Source organism: Mesoplodon bidens, assembly GCF_964165515.1.
Source record: "Mesoplodon bidens genome assembly, chromosome: 15".
Classification (NCBI taxonomy): domain Eukaryota; kingdom Metazoa; phylum Chordata; class Mammalia; order Artiodactyla; family Ziphiidae; genus Mesoplodon; species Mesoplodon bidens.
The window spans coordinates 62,716,107-62,736,440 of NC_138171.1; the positions used below are offsets into that span (position 1 = coordinate 62,716,107).

At 50.2% G+C, this 20,334-nt stretch overlaps 1 protein-coding gene and 1 pseudogene across 3 annotated transcripts in view; both read left to right on the forward strand.

Annotated features, from left to right (window-relative positions):
• The window catches only part of LOC308628344 (ectonucleotide pyrophosphatase/phosphodiesterase family member 7-like), a 30,710-nt pseudogene extending 28,492 nt beyond the window's left edge, over window positions 1-2,218 (forward strand). Inside the window, exons 5-7 of the transcript in view lie at window positions 694-896; window positions 1,705-1,766; window positions 2,064-2,218. The product of the transcript in view is annotated as an ectonucleotide pyrophosphatase/phosphodiesterase family member 7-like (transcript). The remainder of the gene's footprint in view (window positions 1-693; window positions 897-1,704; window positions 1,767-2,063) is intronic.
• Window positions 2,219-7,138: 4,920 nt separating this feature from the next.
• On the forward strand, window positions 7,139-20,297 carry EEF2KMT (eukaryotic elongation factor 2 lysine methyltransferase). 2 transcript variants are annotated; one of them, XM_081257850.1, is made up of 8 exons: window positions 7,139-7,281; window positions 9,155-9,217; window positions 11,262-11,342; window positions 11,954-12,055; window positions 16,470-16,603; window positions 16,687-16,982; window positions 18,172-18,321; window positions 20,040-20,297. In XM_081257850.1, the coding sequence occupies exons 1-8, from the start codon at window positions 7,186-7,188 to the stop codon at window positions 20,138-20,140; spliced, it is 1,023 nt and encodes a 340-aa protein (XP_081113976.1). In that variant the 5' UTR covers window positions 7,139-7,185; the 3' UTR covers window positions 20,141-20,297. The 2 variants fall into 2 exon arrangements, with proteins under 2 accessions (XP_081113976.1, XP_081113977.1); XM_081257851.1 differs by lacking the exons at window positions 11,262-11,342; window positions 11,954-12,055.
• Window positions 20,298-20,334: the final 37 nt, after the last annotated feature.

The following is a 20,334-nucleotide window of genomic DNA, read 5'->3' on the forward strand; positions in this document are numbered from 1 at the left end:
GACAAGCGCTTTCTATACTGAACAAGCCAAATAGGAGACCAACTTTTTAATATACAGAGCATCACATGTCTTACATGCCAGAATATATGTTGGTCCTAAGAAAATATAAACAGTGCTATGCTGTGACTGATGTTACCTAGTCATTTGAAAAGGAGGACAGACAAAAACCTACCCAGCATTCATTAAACAATTACCTACAGTCCTTACTCCCTCCTCTCTAATCCTCTCCCTGACCCCAAAATGATGTAGATAGATAGATGCACTTCTGTGCCTTAAGAAACATACCTGGCTCTAGAACCAGTCTGGGTTCAGATACCTGCTCCAACACTGGCTACTACATGACTCAGGGCAGTTTCCTCAGCTGTAAAATGGGGATGATAATGATAGTGCCCTCACTTTATAAAGCATTCAGAACAATTCACAGTACACAGTAAGCCCTCTATGTTTAAGCCTATTATAACTGTCAGTATTACTATCTTAATGCTGTTTCTAATGGATATGTTTTTCTTTATTCTCTTCCTTAAAGATCTTCCATTCCTTCCTCTCTCTGCCACTGCAAACAGCAGTGTCCTTCCTTGTCATTTAAGTTTTCAAAGATTTCCTGGATCCAACAAGCATGACATTAACTAAAGGGCAGTTTTCTTTCAGGGGACTGGAATCTAAAATGGCTCTTTTGTTATTATTATTTTTGAGCAAATTATATTTCAACAAAGGAGATCATGGCTTTGATAATGTCTACATGGACAGGAAGATCATATTCAGAGCTTTTGGGCCAGATCTCAAGAAGAATCACCTGGCTGAGCCTTTTGACAGCATCCACATGTACCCCTTCATGTGGAGCTCCTGGGGGTTACCCCTGTGCCCGACAACGGCTCCCTGGCAGTCACCCAGGAAATGCTTATATGACCAGTAGCCAGGTTAGATAAAAAAGCCACCACTAAGAGACTGGTAGTGTGTCCTGAGACAGAAAAGATTCAAAAGGGGGTTTCCTGAATGGGGGGAAAGTCAAGCAGAATAATCTTGTTTCCTGGCAGCTTCAGTGCCCCCAGCACAAGATTATCATCAGCAGCTCTGAACAGGTAGCAGAAGAAGTAGGAAATCCCTCGCTGTGTTGGTGACATTTTATATAGTGCCTTTGGGGCAAAAAGGAAGGCTCTGCATAGAGGAAGTCAGGTGATAATCCTTCTGAGCCTCAGCAAGCATGCGTAGTCTGCCCCCCAGATACCCCTTGTAGATTCTGAATAGCAGCCTTCCTTCAGCAACTCTGTACATGCGGGTGCCTGGAGGAAAGAAAGCTGCTCACAGGGGAGGAACGAAGCCTTAGCACTCTACTCATGGCTAAAAAGAGGGGCAGGGGTTCCTGTAAATGAGGTTGAGAATTCTGAAGACTTCAAAATCCTAAATCTGGGTGATATAAAGGAAGAAAGGAAGCATCTCTGGGAATTCATTTGTTTACAAACACTGGCCAGCTTTTCTTTTGCGGGGAGAGACTTAGAACACGGCCGGATGATTTATCAGATGCTTAGAGCAACCACACTTAATTGAAATGGAGTACAAAGAACAGCTTCCTGCACCCTTTTCCTTTCTTCCAAGCCACTGCCCATAATCTTCTTGTGAATTTACTGGAAGCAGGCTGTTTTGCAGAAAACTAAGTGAATGGATGGCAATTCTCTAAGTTATTGAGAATTTTTTTTTACGTTTTAGAGTTTTGCTACAACTCTTTGGCCCCTACTGCCTGCCCCATAGTCCTGGGAGCCTGAGGCAAGGTGTGTTTGACCACCAGTTATGATAAGCAGGACATCCCACCAGCTGATTTTCAGCGAATTGGCTTTTGGCAAAGTGGTCACTAGGCAAATGGGTCATTTGGCGAATAGGTTGTTTAGTAAATAGGCTTTCAACGACTTGCCTTAAGAGATTTCTCTACAGTGAGTACTTTCTTGGGTTAAATGTACATTTTGTTTCCATAATTAATATTCACTAGCACCTCGATGGGAAACTTCCCAGGGACCCAGGAGCAGCCTCTTAATCAGATCATTTAAAACCATCTGATTTTTTATTAACAGGAGCAGACACGAAGAGGGCATCTGCTCTCCAAAACACAGCTATCGGTCTCGGGATTGTCTCAGGAGTTCTTATGGCTCTGTTTGTTGGTGGTGTGACATTCACGGCCTTTGGTTGGAAAAAAAGTGAGGAGTCTCTGCGGGTTTTCTGTGGTTGATCAGTGCACATAGTAGTAATCCATTTCAACCACTTCCTGAGTGCCTAGGGGTCCAGCACTTTGACAACCCAGTAACCAGGGATATCCTCGTGGGCTTGCATCCTGGACAGTCATACAGGGCCCAGGACTCAGAACAGCCCCCAGCTTGGTCTGATCTCAAAAATCTTGATTTTTTTAACAAAGGCCCCATTTTCATTTTGCACTGGGCCCCAAAAATTATGTTCCAGTTGCATGCGTTTCCCAGGGCTGCTGTAACAAAATACCACACACTGGGTGGCTTATAACAACAGAAATTTGTTGTTTCACAGAACTGGCGGCTAGAAGTCTGAGATGAAGGTATCCACATGATCCCTCTGAAATCTGTAGGAGAGAATCCTTCCTTGCTTCTCCTAGCTTCTGGTGGTTGCCAGCGATCCTCAGCATTCCTTGGCTTGTAGACACGACCTCTGCCTCCACCGTCACATGGCCAACTTCTCCCTGTGTCTGTGTCTTCACATGGTGTTCTCTCCTCTTATAAGGACACCAGTCATGGGATTTACGGCCCCCTGTATTCCAGTATGACCTCCTCCCATCTTAATAATACCTGCAGAGACCTTATCTCCAAATAAGGTCACACTCCTATGTACCCGGGGTCAGGACTTCCAACATATCCTTTTGGGGGAACACAGTTCAACCCATAACACTGGTCCTGCCACCAACCAAAGCATTCTATGGACCTGTTGCACCTTTTTCTACGTTTCCAAAGTTATATAAGGAGATTGAGCCTCCCGCAACCCTTATCACACCCAATCCTGACCATTCCTCTACGTTCAAAGAGCCCCTGACTCAACAGCAAGGGGGCCTCCTGAACACTGTAAATAGCCTAAGGAAAGTCAGAACTTTACTTAATCTTAACTCCATCACAAAGCCCACATTTAACGTAATTTATATTTGAACTATAAAATTTTCCTATAAGTTGAAACATGACCTATAAAGGTCTCTACACCCTGAAGCAACATTTTAGGAAGAAATCAGTTGGTCCTTTTCTACAAGAACCATTAGCCATAGGAGGGATAAAGGAAAAACCTCAAGGTACTGAGTGAATGGCCAGTCCCACAGCATAATTTCTAAAAGGCAACCATTCCATACAGTTAAAATGCATTAGCTTTTTATCATCACCATTAAAGAAAGGCTCAAATCCAGAGGCTGAATCTTTACTATAACATGCGCACATACACATATCCTCTGCCACTGACAGGACTGATTGGATATACCCTAATGCTTCTTGAAACATCAACACCACCTGGAATTTTCATTTTATGTTAAACAGCAGTCCTAACCTTCACTTACACCAGAACACACCACACCTGTGAGGTCCATGGGACATTACAAATCCCTTCAGTGCCTTGATCCTTCCAAGTTCAGATCTGAGATGTATTACCTTATGATCTTTGTCCCCACACCAAGAGCCCGCACACAAAGATAAAGGTATCTTCTGTGTGCAGGTCAGTGGTGTGGCCCACTCAGGGTTCTTCCCCAATCTGCTAGCCATCTATGGCATCAGGAAGGCTGGACTAGCCTAGATTTATTAATATCTTAGCATAACATCATGCAGTATCACTTACTCTGCTGTTAACTGTACATGCCCTTTTGCTCCTCAGAGGAAAGGTAATTAATAGCTATTATGTGTGTTAATAGAAAGTGTGGTATTTATGAGTTTAACTGACCCACTCCTCTTGGTGTTCACTGTCTACTGCAGGCAGAAAGCTGATCAAAACAGCACAGGTGAACCAGTACGCCTGACCAAGCTCTGACATCGTTCCTTCAGGACAAGATGCAACCATATCATATGTCAGGTGTTTCTACCCCAAGACGCTGTGACTCAAAGGATTTATGCAACATCTCAGACCCAGAAACCTTTAATTCCGTGTAAAAACACAGCAATAACCACAGTCCATCCTCTTTATAAATCAAGTGTTGACAGAATAAGGCAAACAATTTTTGTGTCAGATGCTGTGCTCACGTGGTTCTGGTGGAAGAAGAACAGATATAAGAGAATAAATGCATTCAATTAGAATTAATTCTTCTCTCTCGTTCTCATAGCTGAGCAGGGCTCAAGTGTTTCTCATCTGAAAGGGGTAATAAGACTTCGTCTGTCCCCCTCATCTACCTTGTGCAAGCACATTTAACAAATTAGCTCCCAAGACACTTCCAAATGGAGTTTTATGAGAGATTTGCGAAGGTAAATGTATTAGACTTTGAACACAGTTCAAACTCCAGAGGCAGCACCAGTGCCTTTCACTGTTCTGCTTTTCACTCAAGACATAATAAGGTCAAATGAAAGTAAATTTTTTTCTTTTCTTCCCCATCCCCACCTCTGTACCACTCTTACTCTCCTTCCGGATTCCCTTCCCTGCAAAGTCAAAGCTACTACTCTAAGCCCTCATAGTTCCATGTGCTCACCGGCACAGTACATATTGCCATTGTACTTGTTTGTGTGATAATTAGTTCAATACCTACTTCCCGCATGAGACCCTGGGCCCCTGGAGAGCAGGAACCACTCCTGGTTCTTCTCACTGTTGCATCCTCAATGCCTGATAGTGCCAGGCACATAGTTGGCGCTTAATAAGTATTTGGTGAACGAAAGACTCTGTGGTTTAGAAACAGACCCTAACTGGGGTCTGGGGTTGGGGGATCAGGGGCTCCTACCTTGTGTTGGAGGACATCATTGAGAGGTCAATGAAATCGAGGGTAATCATTGTTAAATCCATCACACCTGTAGCCTGCCTTTACCGCTCAAGCTCGCTTTAGTTTTTGCTATAAAAGACTGGCAGGTCCTCTAAGCCTAAACAATAAGATGTAGCCTAAACAATAAGATGTTTGCCAGAGTTGTTTTCCAGGAACTTGGAATCAGCTGTCTCTAGTTCAAGCTGGTTAAGATTGGTTAGGACCACCGACCCTCCAACTGGGCATGTGGGAGTGTCCGTTCGTTGACCTTTGACGTCAGAGGGCCAAAAACCCCACCCTCAGAACCTGCTAACCATTTTCTGGACAAGCGTCCCATGAAGATGCCTGTAGCTCATTTGCACCTGCGTGAAACGACCGTTACCTCACATTTTTCCTATTTCCAATCGCCTTACCCCACGCCCTCCACGTCCTAGACTACCCTGCTTCTTTAGCCCATAAATACCCCAGCCCCTCACCCACAGGGAAGCAGGTTTGAGATTTGTTTTCTCGTCTCCTCACGTGGCTGCCTTGTGAATAAACCCTTTCTCTGCTGCAAACGTCAGCGCCTCAGCGTTTGGCTTGCTGCGCCTCTAGCAAACGAACCTGTTGGGTAACAAAGTGACCGGTTGACCCTCCGAGCTGGTCCCGGTCAACCAAGGTCTCCTCACCCCACCACGCCCTCAGAAGTACATTCTGCCCCCTGTTCCCACAACAGAAGTTGTTTCAAGAATGCAGCCTGGGGCTTCCCTGGTGGCGCAGTGGTTGAGAGTCCGCCTGCCGATGCAGGGAACACGGGTTTGTGCCCCGGTCCGGGCAGATCCCACACGCCGTGGAGCGGCTGGGCCCGTGAGCCATGGCCGCTGAGCCTGCGCGTCCGGAGCCTGTGCTCCGCAACGGGAGAGGCCATAGCAGTGAGAGGCCCGCGTACAGCAAAAAAAAAAAAAAAGAATGCAGCCTGGGGAATTCCCTGGCAGTCCAGTGGTTAGGGCTTGGCTCTTTCACTGCTGGGCCCTGGGTTCAATCCCTGGCGGAGGAACTAAGATCCTGCATGCCGCACAGCTCGGCCAAAAAGAAAGAAAGAAAACAAAAATGCATCCTTGAGAGAGCAATGTTCTGTGGAGATACTGGACTGTGTACTGACTGGACTCCGTTAAGGCCTCGCTATCAACTGTTAAGATTCTGGCAGGAGGGTGTGGAGAGGCAGGACGTCATTGAGAGGTCAATGAAATCGAGGGTAATCATTGTTAAATCCATCACACCTGTAGCCTGCCTTCACCGCTCAAGCTCGCTTATTTTTTGCTATAAAAGACTGGCAGGTCCTCTAAGCCTAAACAATAAGATGTAGCCTAAACAATAAGATGTAGCCTAAACAATAAGATGTTTGCCCAAGTTGTTTTCCAGAAACTTGGAATCAGCTGTCTCTAGTTCAAGCTGGTTAAGACTGGTTAGGACCACCGACCCACCGACCTGTTCTCCTTGCGGTACCCACGACATGTCTCGTAAGTTCCCTCACTTATTAAAACTGCCACCTACCAACCTGGAGGGGCCTGCTGCTTTCTTCGGTCTCTCCTTGCCCCCGTGTACGCGGCAGTTTGCCAACCAACACCTTTGCCTCAGTGCCTTTTACCAAGGCGAGAAAAGTCTGCGAAAGCCTTAGCCCACCGGCCCACAGACCTGAGGAGACGCCCGCACACGAGGCTGAGCTTGAGGGCGCAGTCCCAGAGGGGTCGGGGGAGGGCTAGGAGTAAGCCCAAGGGACAACGCGTCTGCCCAGAGGGCTCCTGCCAAAAAAGACCCTCGAGAAGGTGCTGGAACAGCGAGAATGGTTACGTGGCCCTTGGCCTGACTGAAAGCTCTCGCTGCCTCGCCCAGCGGAACCTGGCGCCAAACCCTGACTCCACCCCACCGAAACCCTGGCCCCGCCCCTCCGACCCGGGCCCCGCCTCCCAGGCCCCAAATCTGCCCCAGAGCTCGCCTTCAGGGCCCGCCTCCAATTTTCCCAAGTCCCTCCTCCCAGGACCCCTGCAACGCCTCGACCCACCCCCACCCACCCCACCCCCGCCCACCTCCACACGCACCTCCAGCTGGCACCGCCTCCTGAACCCTGGCTCCCTCCCTAAGCCCCGCCTCCCAGGATCCGAGCAGCGCCTGGCCCTGCCCCAAGCCCCACCCCGGCTCCGCGCGTTGCCTCGGGCCGCCTCCCGGCGTAGCCCCGCTCCCCCCGTCTCTCGGGCAACGCGGCGGCCCGGCCCCGCCCCGCCATGGCGCCTGAGGAGAGCGCTGAGGCTTCGCCCCTGCTGCGAAGTTTCGAGCGCCGCTTCTTGGCGGCGCGCGCCCTGAGCTCTTTCCCCTGGCAGGTGGGCGGTGGGGAGCGCGGAAGGCGGGTGGGGGGCGGTGGGGGCGCGGTGGGGCGGGGCTCCGGCCTCACCCCTGCTCGCCCCGCCACGCGGCGGTCTCTGCTCCCTCGCGGGCCCCGGCATCACGTCCGGTTCCCCGGGCATCGCTGGGGCCCGCGCGGGCTGGCGGCGGGGAGCAGGAGGTCCACCTAAGCACCCGTGGGCCCACCCTGCGCTCAGCCCCCAGCTCCCTCCTCCCCTGGTCCCTTCCCGCCCTGCGCTGTCTCTGCAGACCGAGTCCCACGAATTGAAGGAATGCGGGGTTTCCTCCCAACTCCTTTTTTCACTGGGTTTTTAGGGTCATGGACAGTTTGTGCCTTTTTTTAGCCAGTTATTATCCTGGCCATTGGGTAACAGCTGCTGCTGCTCATTTAAACAGCCCACGTCCTCGGGGCAGCGGGAGACCACGCTGCGTTGAACTCAGCGACCAGGTCACAGACCCCTCGGGCCTGGGTGTTCTCATCTGTGTCAGCAGCATTGGACAAAGCCCTCTCAGAGGCAGCTGATGGAAGAGACAGGGAGGTACAAAACAGTCCAGGAAAGAGACGAAAGAGCTCACTTCCCTGCCTTGGGGACCTGCCATTCACACAGAGGCGCATGGCCGAGGCAGCAGCTTCTTTCTGCCAAGGCCAGGGCTCTAATGACAATGCGTCCTTTATAATCCATAATTCCAGTGCGGTGAACTCACTGGGATGACTCAGTTTGGACATATATTCCTCCCCAGGTCTGTCCCATCTTAAGAGTGGAGGTTAGTCATTTGTGTTTCATTGACATAAACCATTTAGCATTCTGGGAGATCATTTCCCGTCAGAAAGGAATGTGTACATTTTTTAACCCCAGATTTAAACCTTCATGACAGCATCCAGTGGGCCCAATTCATATCGACTATAATTGTTCATGAGTGAGTGCTTACTCTGCACCAGTCCCATGCTAAGTGCTCACTTAGGCTCACCCACAGCACCCATGTGGTGAGAACTATTCTTACCATTGGTTTGACTAGAAAAGAAGTTGAGAGCAGCATTGGAGCACTCAGACCTGGGAGACAGACAACCTGCTTTGAATTCTGGCCCTGCCCCACCCCACACAAGCTGTGTGACCTTGGGCAAGTGACTTCGTCTCTCTGTGCCTTCATATTCTTATTAGTAAAATGGGAGTATAATGATGCTTAACCTCATAGGGCTGTTGTCAGGATTACATGAATATGTGTTAGCTAGTATTTTTTATTCTGTCAACAAATGTTTACAGAATGCCTTCCACAAGCCAGGCACCAGGATCAGCAGAATACAGACAAAGCCCTGATTAGATGGGAGAGCCAGAGAATAAAATAATAAAATAATAAAATAAAAGTAAATGAATAAGCAAGAAAACACGGGGAGATGATGGTGGCTGGAAAGTCAATAAAACAAAGAAATGTATCAATTTAGGAGAGTTGGGAAGGCCTTCCAAGGAGGTGACATAGAGCCGGGACCTGAACAGTGAAGCAGCCAACCTGCCGTGGAAAGGTTTCAGGTTGCCCACCAGGTGTTAATGCTGTGGCTCCCCCTGTAATTCCAATTCAGCCACAGAGCTGGTCTGTGACCCAGGCAAGGCTAAGCTGCCAGGGCTAATGCAAACCAAGAGTCTGTCTTCTGATGTTCTTTCTCTGACTCATCCAGGTGTAACCCGGAACTTCTCAAGGTCAGGCTTTCAGCTGCCTGTGCCTTCCACATCATTTGGCCCCAGGTCCCTGGGGAGAAATCACTTAGCACTTTGCCAGCATGTCCCATTGCATGTTTAATGTTCCTGTGATAATGCCCTTGAGATTTCTTTCTCTTCCCCCTCTCTCTTTGGATAGAGCCTAGAAGAGAAATTAAGGGACTCGTCAGGCTCTGAGCTGCTGCTGGATATTTTGCAGAAGGTAAGAATCACAGAATCACTGGAACGCATCAGTGGCCTGATTTGCCCACGAAGACGTAACAGGTGCACACGTATCCTTTAAAAAGAAAGATGCTGCATCTGGGTGTGAGCACCTCAGACAGCTCCGGCTCTTTTGTTTTCTTAGATAAAGACATCAGAATATACAACAAGCTGCATGAGAGGAGGGAACCTGGGGGATGTTTTTCTAAACCATCCACAGAGAAAGTGGAGATGACAGCTGTAGGAACATCTTCTAGCATTTGCTAGCTGCTCAGAGACTTTTTTTCTTTATGTTTAAGGGGAAAAGAAGCAGGCAAGTCTTGCCCACCCGTGTGTCTTTTGTAGTTGTGGATGGGCCCCTGCTTTTTGTAGGTGGGGTTTGGACTCCAAGGTGCATCTGGGTGCGGGTAGAGGAGGGACCACCACTGCCTGGCCTGTCCCACTCTGCCTGCCCCTGGCCATGTGGGTCAGGTGTACATCACACTGCATCCGGGCTCTCTACCCTCTTAAGGATCATGAATCCTTCTGAAAACCCAAAGTTGTGGACACTACCCCAAGGAAAAAACGCTCCGGAAGAGTACATTTTGTGTACAAATGCATGGGAATCATACACACCTCTCCAACCACTGGTCCTGTCCAAAGAGCCCAAGGTCAGAATTCCTGTCTGGAGGGTGAACCAAGAGTATCCATCTGACCACCGTGTCGAGAAGATGCAGCCAAGCTAGGGAAGATTCCCAGGAGATCCAGCAGTTCAGGACTGCGAGCTCAGACCTCTCTGAGGCCGTTGTCATGCAGTCTGCTCTGATTTTTCACCCCAAGGTTAAAACCTAATACCCGCCAAGCCCCTGAAGAGTTGTGTGGGCATTTTGTTGCCCTTGAGTAAAATCACGTCCCTCCAGCCAGCAGGTCCCATGTGACACAGGCCCTACTCTCACTGTTCCCGTCCCCTGCCCTCCCTCCCAAAATGCCAGGTGGGGGCCTGCACAAGCTACTCAGCTGCCTGCAACTCGTTCCCCTGCTCTCTGCTTCTCTCAGCTTCAGCCGAAGTGTTGCCCTCAGAGCCCCCTTCCCTCTCCACTACATCCCAGGCAGAGCCCCCACCTTCCTCTGTCCTGGCCAGCACAGCACTCCAGCCGGAGGTGTGAGCTCCAGGAGGGCAGGTGCTGAATCTGCCTTGTCATATACCATTTGGAGCTCTCACCCCTTCCATGGAGCCAGACAGTCCCATATTTGTCCTCACTACAAACTCGAGTTCCTGCTGGCTGCTCTGGGAAGGGGCCTGTCTTAGTCCTGCTATAACAGAACCCCACAGACTGAGTGGCTTGTGAACAACAGGAATTTATTTCTCACAGTTCTGGAGGCTGTGAAGTCCAAGATAAAGGTGACAGGAGATTCAGTGTCTTGTGTGGGCTCACTTCCTGGTCCAAAGACGCTGTCTTCTTGGCTGTGTCCTCAGATGACAGAAGGGGCAAGGGAGCTCTCTGGGGTCTCTTTTATAAGGACACTAATCCCATTTATGGGGGCTTTACCCTCATAACCTAATCATGCCCCAAAGGCCCCACCTCCTGATATCTCAGTGGGTGTTAGAGTCAACATGTGAATGTAGGGTGGACACAAATATTCAGTCTACAGCAGGGTGTTAGCTTGAGTCCGTATGCCCTATGTTCCTGCCCAGAAAGGGCATTAGAAACACTGCCATGGTCTGTGCCACTGTAGTTGAGAAATGTTTTTAGGAAAGGGCTTATATCTTAAACTCTTTCAGATGCATAAGGGTCAGTCTACAGCAGGGTGTTAGCTTGAGTCCGTATGCCCTATGTTCCTGCCCAGAAAGGGCATTAGAAACACTGCCATGGTCTGTGCCACTGTAGTTGAGAAATGTTTTTAGGAAAGGGCTTATATCTTAAACTCTTTCAGATGCATAAGGGTCACCCAGGGCCAGAATTCCAGGAATCCGATAACTGGGGTTTGCCCTGTATTCACTTGAAGCTCGTGGGAGACTTAAGGCGGAGTCTCTCCAGCAACCCACACTGTGTTCCTCGTCACAGACCGTGAAGCATCCTCTGTGCAGGAAGCATCCACCGTCAGTGAAGTATGCCTGGAGCTTTCTCTCAGAGCTCATCAGAAAGGTCAGTGATGGGCACTGTCCATCTGGTAACCAGGCAGCATCTAGGACTTGGCTGGCTCTCCAAACGTGGGCTTTGCCTGTTGGAGCTCAGATCCATCCCATACTCTTTGCCTGCTCTACAGATCCCCATATAGCAGGGAGCTCCCTAGGCAACTGCTCCCAGCTGGGTTCCACCAATGAGAAGCCATGGAGGGGGGGAGAAAAGGAGGGGCCAGGGTACTTCCTCTGTGCTTTGAGGGGTCTCCAGGAGTGGCTGCATCTCCTCTGTTGTCCTGGTCCCCCATGGAACCTTCCCACTCCTACCAGGAGCCCCTGAGTGTGGGAAACGTCACCTTCTCCCTCTGTCCTGCCAGCTCTCACATATCCCATTTCTCCTGCCCTACACTACACCTCACCCTCACCCTCTCTACACCTCTCTTTGAGGCCCCCCAGGTTCCCCCACCAAGTGATCTGTATTAAGTCAATCACATCCCAAGTCTCCCCTCCAAATTTGGTGAAAATCCTCCAGCCATTTTTACAAGTCATAGTAAAAGCAAGCAGGTGGAACCTTGGTTTGATTCACGAGGGTCAACTTAATCCTCTTGCTGAAGCTCTCGCCCTGCCCGCCCCCAGCACGAGGCTACCCACACGGAGCCTTTGGACGAGCTGTATGAGGCGTTGGCGGAGATCCTGACAGCCGAGGAGCCCACCCGGTGCCACCGGAGCTACCTGCTGGTAGGAGACATGCGCCCTCCTCCACACACACAGTTGATTCAGGCTCCAGTCAGCCTCACGTGGCTTCAATCCTGACTCCTCAGCTCTGTAGTCTTAGACGAGGTCAGTTAACCTTCCTGAGCCTCGGTTTCCCCACCTGTAAACCAAGCACTTCAACAAATAACACCTGTCTTATGGGGTGACTGGCGTTAAATTAGGTAACACACATGAATTGCACAGCAGCGACCTGGCGCTCAGACCTCAATAAATATTTGATGGATGGATGTTACAGGACAGCAGTCTCTCCCCGCTGTCCACTGCCACCATCACCAGGCTGACCTGGTGCTTGGCCTTCTCACTGGTCACCTGGCTTCTTACCCCACAGAAGTCCATTCTACACACAACAGTTTTTGTTTTCTTTCTCCTTTAACCTTTTATTTTAAAACAAAGATACAGAAAACCATGCAAAAGAATTAGATTATCGAATTGTCACAAGGCAGCCACCATGGTAACTGCCAATCTAGCCAAGGACTTTGGCAGCCAGCCCACAAAGCCCTTATTTGACCCATCCCAGCCCTCCCTCTCTTTCAGAGTAAGCACTCTGAGGTCGTACCACTGCCATGTGCACCTCTGGACATAGTCTTGCCCATTAACTAGGTCTGGCTCAAAATTTTCCTTCATCCGCAGGTCCCCCCAGCTCCTTCTCTTCCTGGCAGTTTGGCCTGGACAGCTTTCCACAGGCTGGCTTTTGGTTGCACACACGTGGTGCTGTTCAGCTTGTTCCTCTGTCCTCTGTTCCCCGAAAATCGGCGGCTGGATTCACAGGCCCACTCGGACTCTTGTCTGTTTGACCCCTTTGGCAAGAAAACAACGTGGGTCCTAGAAGGCACATCATCTATTTTTTATCCTCTTCATGGTAGCACTTGTGGGTGCTTAAAGCTTAGACTCATTAATTCACTGAAGGATGCAAAGAGGTGATTTTTCTTATTTGTTTGTTTGTTTGTTTGTTTATGGCTGTGTTGGGTCTTCGTTGCTGCTCACGGGCTTTTCTCTAGTTGCAGCAAGCAGGGGCTACTCTTTGTTGCAGTGCGCGGTCTTCTCATTGCGGTGGCTTCTCTTGTTACGGAGCACAGGCTCTAGGCACATGGGCTTCAGTAGTTGTGGCACGTGGGCTCAGTAGTTGTGGCACACAGTCTCAGTTGATCCATGGCATGTGGGGTCTTCCCAGACCAGGGCTTGAACCGTGTCCCCTGCATTGGCAGGCAGATTCCTAACCACTGCACAATCAGGGAAGTCCCAGTAATTTTTCTATCATTTTGTTTTCATTCATTAGCTGGAGAAATTTTATAAGGAAATGCCTCCTTTCATCCGTATTTGGTTACCTACTGGTACAGCTAGTAGAGGAAAGGCAGAATACAGACTTCTTTCCTTTTCAAGATAGTGAATTGGTTTCCTATCATTCCCAGTAGGGGTTCAAACCATTGCAAATCGTGTCGTTACTGAAGCTCAAAATGTGCTATTTTGAGTCACTTCAAGTAGGCTTCTTTTTTTTTTAAGTAATTTTATTTTATTTATTTTTGGCTTCATTGGGTCTTCACTGCTGCGCATGGGCTTTCTGTAGTTGCGGCGAGCGGGGGCTACTCTTCATTGCGGTGCGCAGGCTTCTCATTGCAGTGGCTTCTCTTGTGGATCACGGGCTCTAGGTGCACAGGCTTCAGTAGTTGTGGCACGCGGGCTCAGTAGCTGTGGCCTGCGGGCTTTAGAGCGCAGGCTCAGCAGTTGTGGCGCATGCACTTTGTTGCTCCACGGCATGTGGGATCTTCCCGGACCACGGCTCAAACCAGTATCCCCTGCACTGGCAGGCAGATTCTTAACCATTGCGCCACCAGGGAAGTCTCCTCAAATAGGCTTCTGAGTCCTTTGACATCACCTCATAGTTTTCTTACTTTAGTTTATGTCAAGCTTTTCCAGACTCATCTTGTATGTTTCCTGCCCCAGACCTGGAATCAGCCATGTCTTCAAGAAGCCCTAGTTTCTTTTAGTGGGAAATGATATTTAGAGACCACAGTCTGGGCATTAGGGATGATCATTGCTGCTGTCTAGGCCTTTCTGTGGACAGAGCTAGGATAATGGGTGGAGATACATATCCATACTTTTTAAGAGAAAATACCTCATGTGTCCATATTGATGTTTCTGATTCAGGATCAGAAGGGTTTTCACTCAGCCTCTTCTGCATTGGATCCCTATCTCCTTTCTTCTGCTCTGCTCTGGAAATTTTGGTTCTCAAGAGCATGGGGATGATGTTAGGATATCCCCCAACTGCCTTTGGCTTATCCCGTATTGTTCGTGCGTGCAGCGATCTCAGAACAACAGCACTAATCCCTCACACCAACTGTGGTTACTGAAAACAGCATAAATTTTTATATGTGCCACCCTCATTCTCCCTACATAGTCATCATAGAGCCGTTACATAGTATTACCACAAACTTAGCAGCTCAAAGCAACATAAATGTGCTGTCTTCCAGTTCTGTAGGTCAGAAGTCTGCTGGGCTCAGCTGCTTACTCCTCTTTGAGTCTCACAGAGCTAAAATCAGGGTGTCTGTAGGACTGGGCCCAGGGGGAGGACCATTCCAGGCCCTTCAGGTCATTGGCACAATTGCGATTTCTGCTGCTGCAGGAATGAGATTCCGTTTCCTTCCTGGCTCTTGGCCTGGGGTGGTTCGGTTCTCAGCTTCTAGGAGCTGCCCTGTCCCCCTGACTCATGGCCCCTTGATTCCAAAGCCAGCAACCACTTCAAATCCCTCCTGCCTCTTTTTCTTCTGCATCTCCCAAACATCAGCCCTGATGATTAAATCGGGCCCACCTGGATAATCCAGGATCATTTCCCCATGTCACGTTCTGTAACCTTAAATGCATCTTCAGAGTCCGTTTGCCAAGAAGCACAGCACAATCACAGGGTCCAGGGATACGGGCAGAAACATTACCGACCTCAGGCACATACCGTAGTCTCTTTTCAGTCTCTGTATTGGTCCGTATATTGATGTCTCTGTAGCCATTTTGGTTGTCTCAAGTTCATTTTCTAAGAGGTTCTTGAAGAAGGGCTCGTCGGATGGACCTTCCCGGACTTCTTGCATGTTGATAACAGATTGAGCCATTTTTACTTGAATCTTGACTCACACCTTCTCTCCCTGAGTCTCTTAAATATATTTCTCCACTTTCTTTGGCATAAAGCATCATTGTGCAAAAGCCTGATGATAATTTAATTTTCTTTCCCTTTTATGTCACATGCCCTTTTCTCTTAGATAGCCAAAGCATTTTTTTTCTTTAAAGTCCAGTAATTCTATTAGACTACGTCTCGAGGTTGTGATCGTTCTGAGTCAGTGACCTCGGGTGCAGTGTATACTCTTTCAATATTCATTTCAAATCTGTTTTCTCAGGAATGCTTTCTTGAATTATAATTTTTAGTATTTGTTCTTTACTTTCGTTTCATTAAAAGTACCTAAAAATTTGTGGCTTAAACAACAGAAATTTATCATCTCACAGTTCTGGAAGCTATAAGTGCAAAATCAAGGTGTTGACAGAGTTGTTTCTTTCTGAGGCTGCAAGGAAATGATGTGCTCCGGGCCTCTCTCCTCAGCCTGCAGATGGCCATCTTCTCCCTGTGTGTGTGTCCTAATGTCCTCTTCTTATAAGGACACGGTCAGATTGGATTAGGGTCCCCTTATGTCCTTATTTTGATTCCCTCTGTAAAGATCCCATCCTCAGGAATTCCTTGGCGGTCCAATGGTTAGAACTCTGTTCTTTTACTGCCAAAGGCAGGGGTTCAATCTCTGGTCAGGGAACTAAGATCCCCCAAGCTGCACGGTGCAGCCAAAAAAAGAGGAAAAAAAGACCTCATCTCCAAAAAAGGTCACATTTTGAGTTGCTGGGGCTTAGGACTTCAGCATATGAATTTTGGGGGGCAACAATTGAACCCATGACAATCTCTTAATTTCTTTTTGATTTTTAAAATTTCGCTCCTTTTCACTTCCTGTTTCTCTTTAAGGTTTATCTGTTTTTCTGTTTTGGTTTGTTGTTATGCTCATGCTTTTTTGAGTAGCCTTTATTTCTGAAATGATGTTTTCTGTTATTGTCACACATTTCTAAGTGTTTCTAGTAGCCATTCAGGCCTTGCCTCGGGGCCCTCACACCCCCACTACCGGAGCAGGCAGGTTCCCTCCTAGGTGGGCTCTGGGGTCACTGTCCTTGAGTCTACCACGTGCCCTGTTGCTTCCCTCTTCTGTCTCCACTGACACGTTGAGCTCACGAGGGTTGTGTCACCTGCTCAGAACCCGCCAGTGGCTCCCCATCACATTTAGACTCAAATTCTAATTCCTTATGTGATCCACGCCTGCCCTGGTTGCCAGATTAATCCTCTCTCCCTGTTTCTGCCTAGCCCTCCGGGGACTCTGTCACGCTCTCCGAGAGCACGGCCATCATTTCCCATGGCACCACAGGCCTGGTCACGTGGAACGCCGCACTTTACCTGGCGGAGTGGGCCATGGAGAACGCAGCGGGCTTTGCTCACAGGTGACCTGGGGGTGCAGGGCTGGGCACCAGGGAGGTTTGCCACAGGGGGATCACAGACACGGCCGCTTCTCCCCATCATGCAGGACTGTCTTAGAGCTTGGCAGTGGAGCCGGCCTCACGGGCCTGGCCATTTGCAAGATGTGCCGGCCCAGAGCATACGTCTTCAGCGACTGTCACAACCATGTCCTTGAGCAGCTCCAAGGGAACATCCTTCTCAATGGCCTCTCACTGGAGCCAAATGTCGCCGCCCTGGCCCAGCACCCAGGACACGACACCGCCGATGCAGAGAGCCCCAGGGTGACGGTGGCCCGGGTGGACTGGGACGTTGTGACGGTCCCTCAGCTTGCTGCCTTCCAGCCGGACATCGTCATTGCCGCAGGTACCGCCCAGCTCAGGCCACTGGAGTGTGGCCTCCCTAAAGCTCCACCTGGCTTTCAGTGCTGGGAAGGGGACGGTGAGCGCTGCCTGGTGGGAGGAATGATGGGATTTGGGTCGTGTGGGCCGCCAGGGTGACATCGAAGCACAGAGCATGCTTCTTGGGTGCCCTAAAGCCACAGCCCTCCCATTTGAGACAGTGGCCACGCCTACTGCCACGCTAATGGTCCATCCTATAAAGGAACCAGCTCTTCCCAGCAAGGCTGGGACGGACTTCACGTCCCTCTCCAGCAGCCTGAGGGAGGCCTCTCAGTTGCCATCCAGAACCTAAATGAATATGCCAGAGCAGCCCCACAAAGCAAGGGAGCCGAGCTGGCCCCACCTACACCCTCTGTCTTCAGATGGGGGCGGAAGTGGCCACAGCAGCCTTGTCCTTTCAGGACCACAAAGAATGGCATGATCCTGATTCCTCTGCGTGGCCTGGGCCAGGCCGAGGGTCAGGGAAGGAGCTCTGGGTGCCCCTACCTCTGTCAGCACCTGCTTCCTTCTCCGTGCACACTTGTGTGTCCCTGAGGCCGAGGGCTCTGCCTGTGCATCTCTGTCCTAGGTCCTCAAAACGAGTCCCACAAGGAGGGACCACCCACTCTGGTGCAAGGATGGGACCCTTGAGGGAAGGGGCATATGGTGTGGGCACCAACGGGACCGTTGCCGTCCACGGCGCTCACCCAGCCCCATCTGGCTGATGGTACTGTGCTCTGGCCTGGCCATGGCCGAGACCCAGGCCCAGAGTGGCTGGAGCACAGAGGCTAAGCAGCTCACCCCTGCAGGCCCGGCTGGTGGGTGGGAGGGGGCTTGTCCCCCACAGGAAGGAAACGAGAAGTCTGAGGCACTCAGGGTTTGCTTCATTAAGCATCTTCTAAACAGGCCATAGGCAGAGAATTGATTTTTTCTTTTAAAGGAACAACAGTGAGTCCTGGATATTTTTCACGTGTTGCAGTGTCTTTCAGCAGTTTTTTCTCTGCTAAGGGTTTTTCTTTTTACCCCTGTAATTTTCTTACCGTCCAACAGCACAAACCTAATAGAACTGCTGCTTTGCAGGCCTTCACCCTGCTGCCCATGTCGGCACAACCCAGAGGCCCCCATCCTGGGGTCCTGGAGGAGCCCCTTTCAGTAACCTGGGGTTTTCATCGCAGATGTGCTGTATTGCCCAGAAACTGTCCTCTCCCTGGTCGGGGTCCTGCAGAAGCTCTCTGCCTGCCAGAAGGACCAGCGGGCTCCTGACGCCTACGTTGCCTTCACCATCCGCAACCCAGAGACGTGTCAGCTGTTCACCACGGAGCTGGGTGAGCCCCGGGCCCCTGGGTGGGCTGCTGACTCTGAGGGGATGCCACCCAGGCCTGCAGGGCCACTGCACTGGCCACACACAGGACTCCAGGGAGGCAGAAATCAGGAAATTAAAAGAATGGGGCCCTGGAGACTAGCCAGGAAGCCCCAGACCACAATGTGCTGGGCCAACGACCCCCCACCCTCCGCCCAGGAGGTCAGCAGAGGAGCCAGGGCCAGGGAGTTGGTGCTCTGGGGAGGAGACGGCTGACGCGGTGATCTCGGAAGTTTGAGACCAGCAGTCCTACTGTGTGTTTAGGGCAGGTTTTGAGAGGCTTCCAGCCTGTTTTCTTGCCTGTAAAACGGAAAGGATGGTGGATGCCAGCTGGTATCAGGGTAGATGAGTTCTGGCCACACAGCAGTCAGGAGCAGGCTCTGGAGGTGGGTCCCCGGTGGAGCTGGGCCACCCCTCTCCAGGTCTTCATTCATTGTACAGCAGAAACATCCACCTCAGAGTTGGAACAGGGCTGGCACGAAGGGTGTGCTCGGGAAAACGGCAGCTGCTGTTACTAGATCAAGCGCACAGGAAATGGAAGAATGAGGGATGCTTTAGAGAAGGGGGTGGGGTCTGCCTGAGTTGGCACTGCTGCAGGCGGGCACTGTTCTCAGACCTGACCCGCGTCAGCCCCTCTAGCACCTGGGGTTGGGGGGGCGGGGTGCTGCCATCCTCTGTCCCACCCGTGAAGACACCGGGGTGCAGGGCAGCTGAATAATCACCCAGGCACCCATGGACTGAAGCCAGGCAGCCAGCTCCCACTCTCCACCCCCCACCCCATGACCCCCACCCTGCAGTCCCCACCACGAGCCAGGCCTGACCAAGGTTTCCCACACATGACCAGGCAGCAGTGCAGAGCCCTGTGCTTGCCCCAATCCCCCACCCCCCAAGCAAAGCTCTCCCACAGCTGCCTCTGCTGACAGAGAGGACCAGAGCCCACCCCTGTACAGCGTGTCCCACTGACAGGGGGTGTTTGGCCTCGAGAAATAACCAAGTCCTTCAGATGCTTATGTGAAAAAATATCCACGCTGTATTTTAAGAAAGCTGAGTGCTAAACAGCATATACAGTATAAACTCATTTTTAAGCTCATTTTTATTAAAAAAAAATAATTGTCATGTTAATACACATATGGGGAAACTCCACACACACCAATTAATATTATTATTAACATGTTATACCCGGACGGCAGTATCATGACACTTATACACTGTATGTCTAGTATTTCATTCTTATAAATACTAATTTTTCATTCCTAAAAAACTGATGACAAAATTCTTGCCAGGGGCTCGTCAGACATCTGTGCTTACACAGAGGACATGAGCCCCTCTGATGCAGGTCCAGCCTCTGAAGGCACCAGGCTGAGCTGTCAGGCAGACGTGGGTTCAAACCTCAGCTCCTACTGAGCTGTGCCCAGTAACGGGATGGAGGACCCAGACGGGACCGTGACTTTCCAGGGATGCACACGGCCCAGTGGGCAGACGCAGCAAACGTGGCTGCTGTGAGCTGCCTACAAATGGGATTCCTGGTCCCACCCCTGGAGGCTGATTCCAGGTGTCTGGATGGGGCCTGGAAATCTGTAGTCTGTACCCCACACCCCCAGGCCTGTCCCAAAGCCCCACACTGATAGGGTGGTGTCCCATCCCCAAACCCCACATCCTGAGACGCATATGTTCTGTCTCCAGGCCGGGCTGGAATCCCGTGGGAAGAAGTGCCTCGTCACAACCAGAAACTGTTTCCCTACGAAGAGCACTCGGAGATGGCAATTCTAAAACTAATGCTGTAGATTTATAAATGGTTTTAAAGAACAATGTGAAAATTAAATCACTGTCCTGGAAAGAATCTGATAAAACTTCCACTGGACTTGAATGTTTGAAGAATGTTAAATTCTGAATCGGGAACCACAAACTGTGCGAATAAAACATAAACTGTTCAAGCATGTAGACCCCTCTCTGCCAGCTGGCTTAGTTCTTAAGAAAA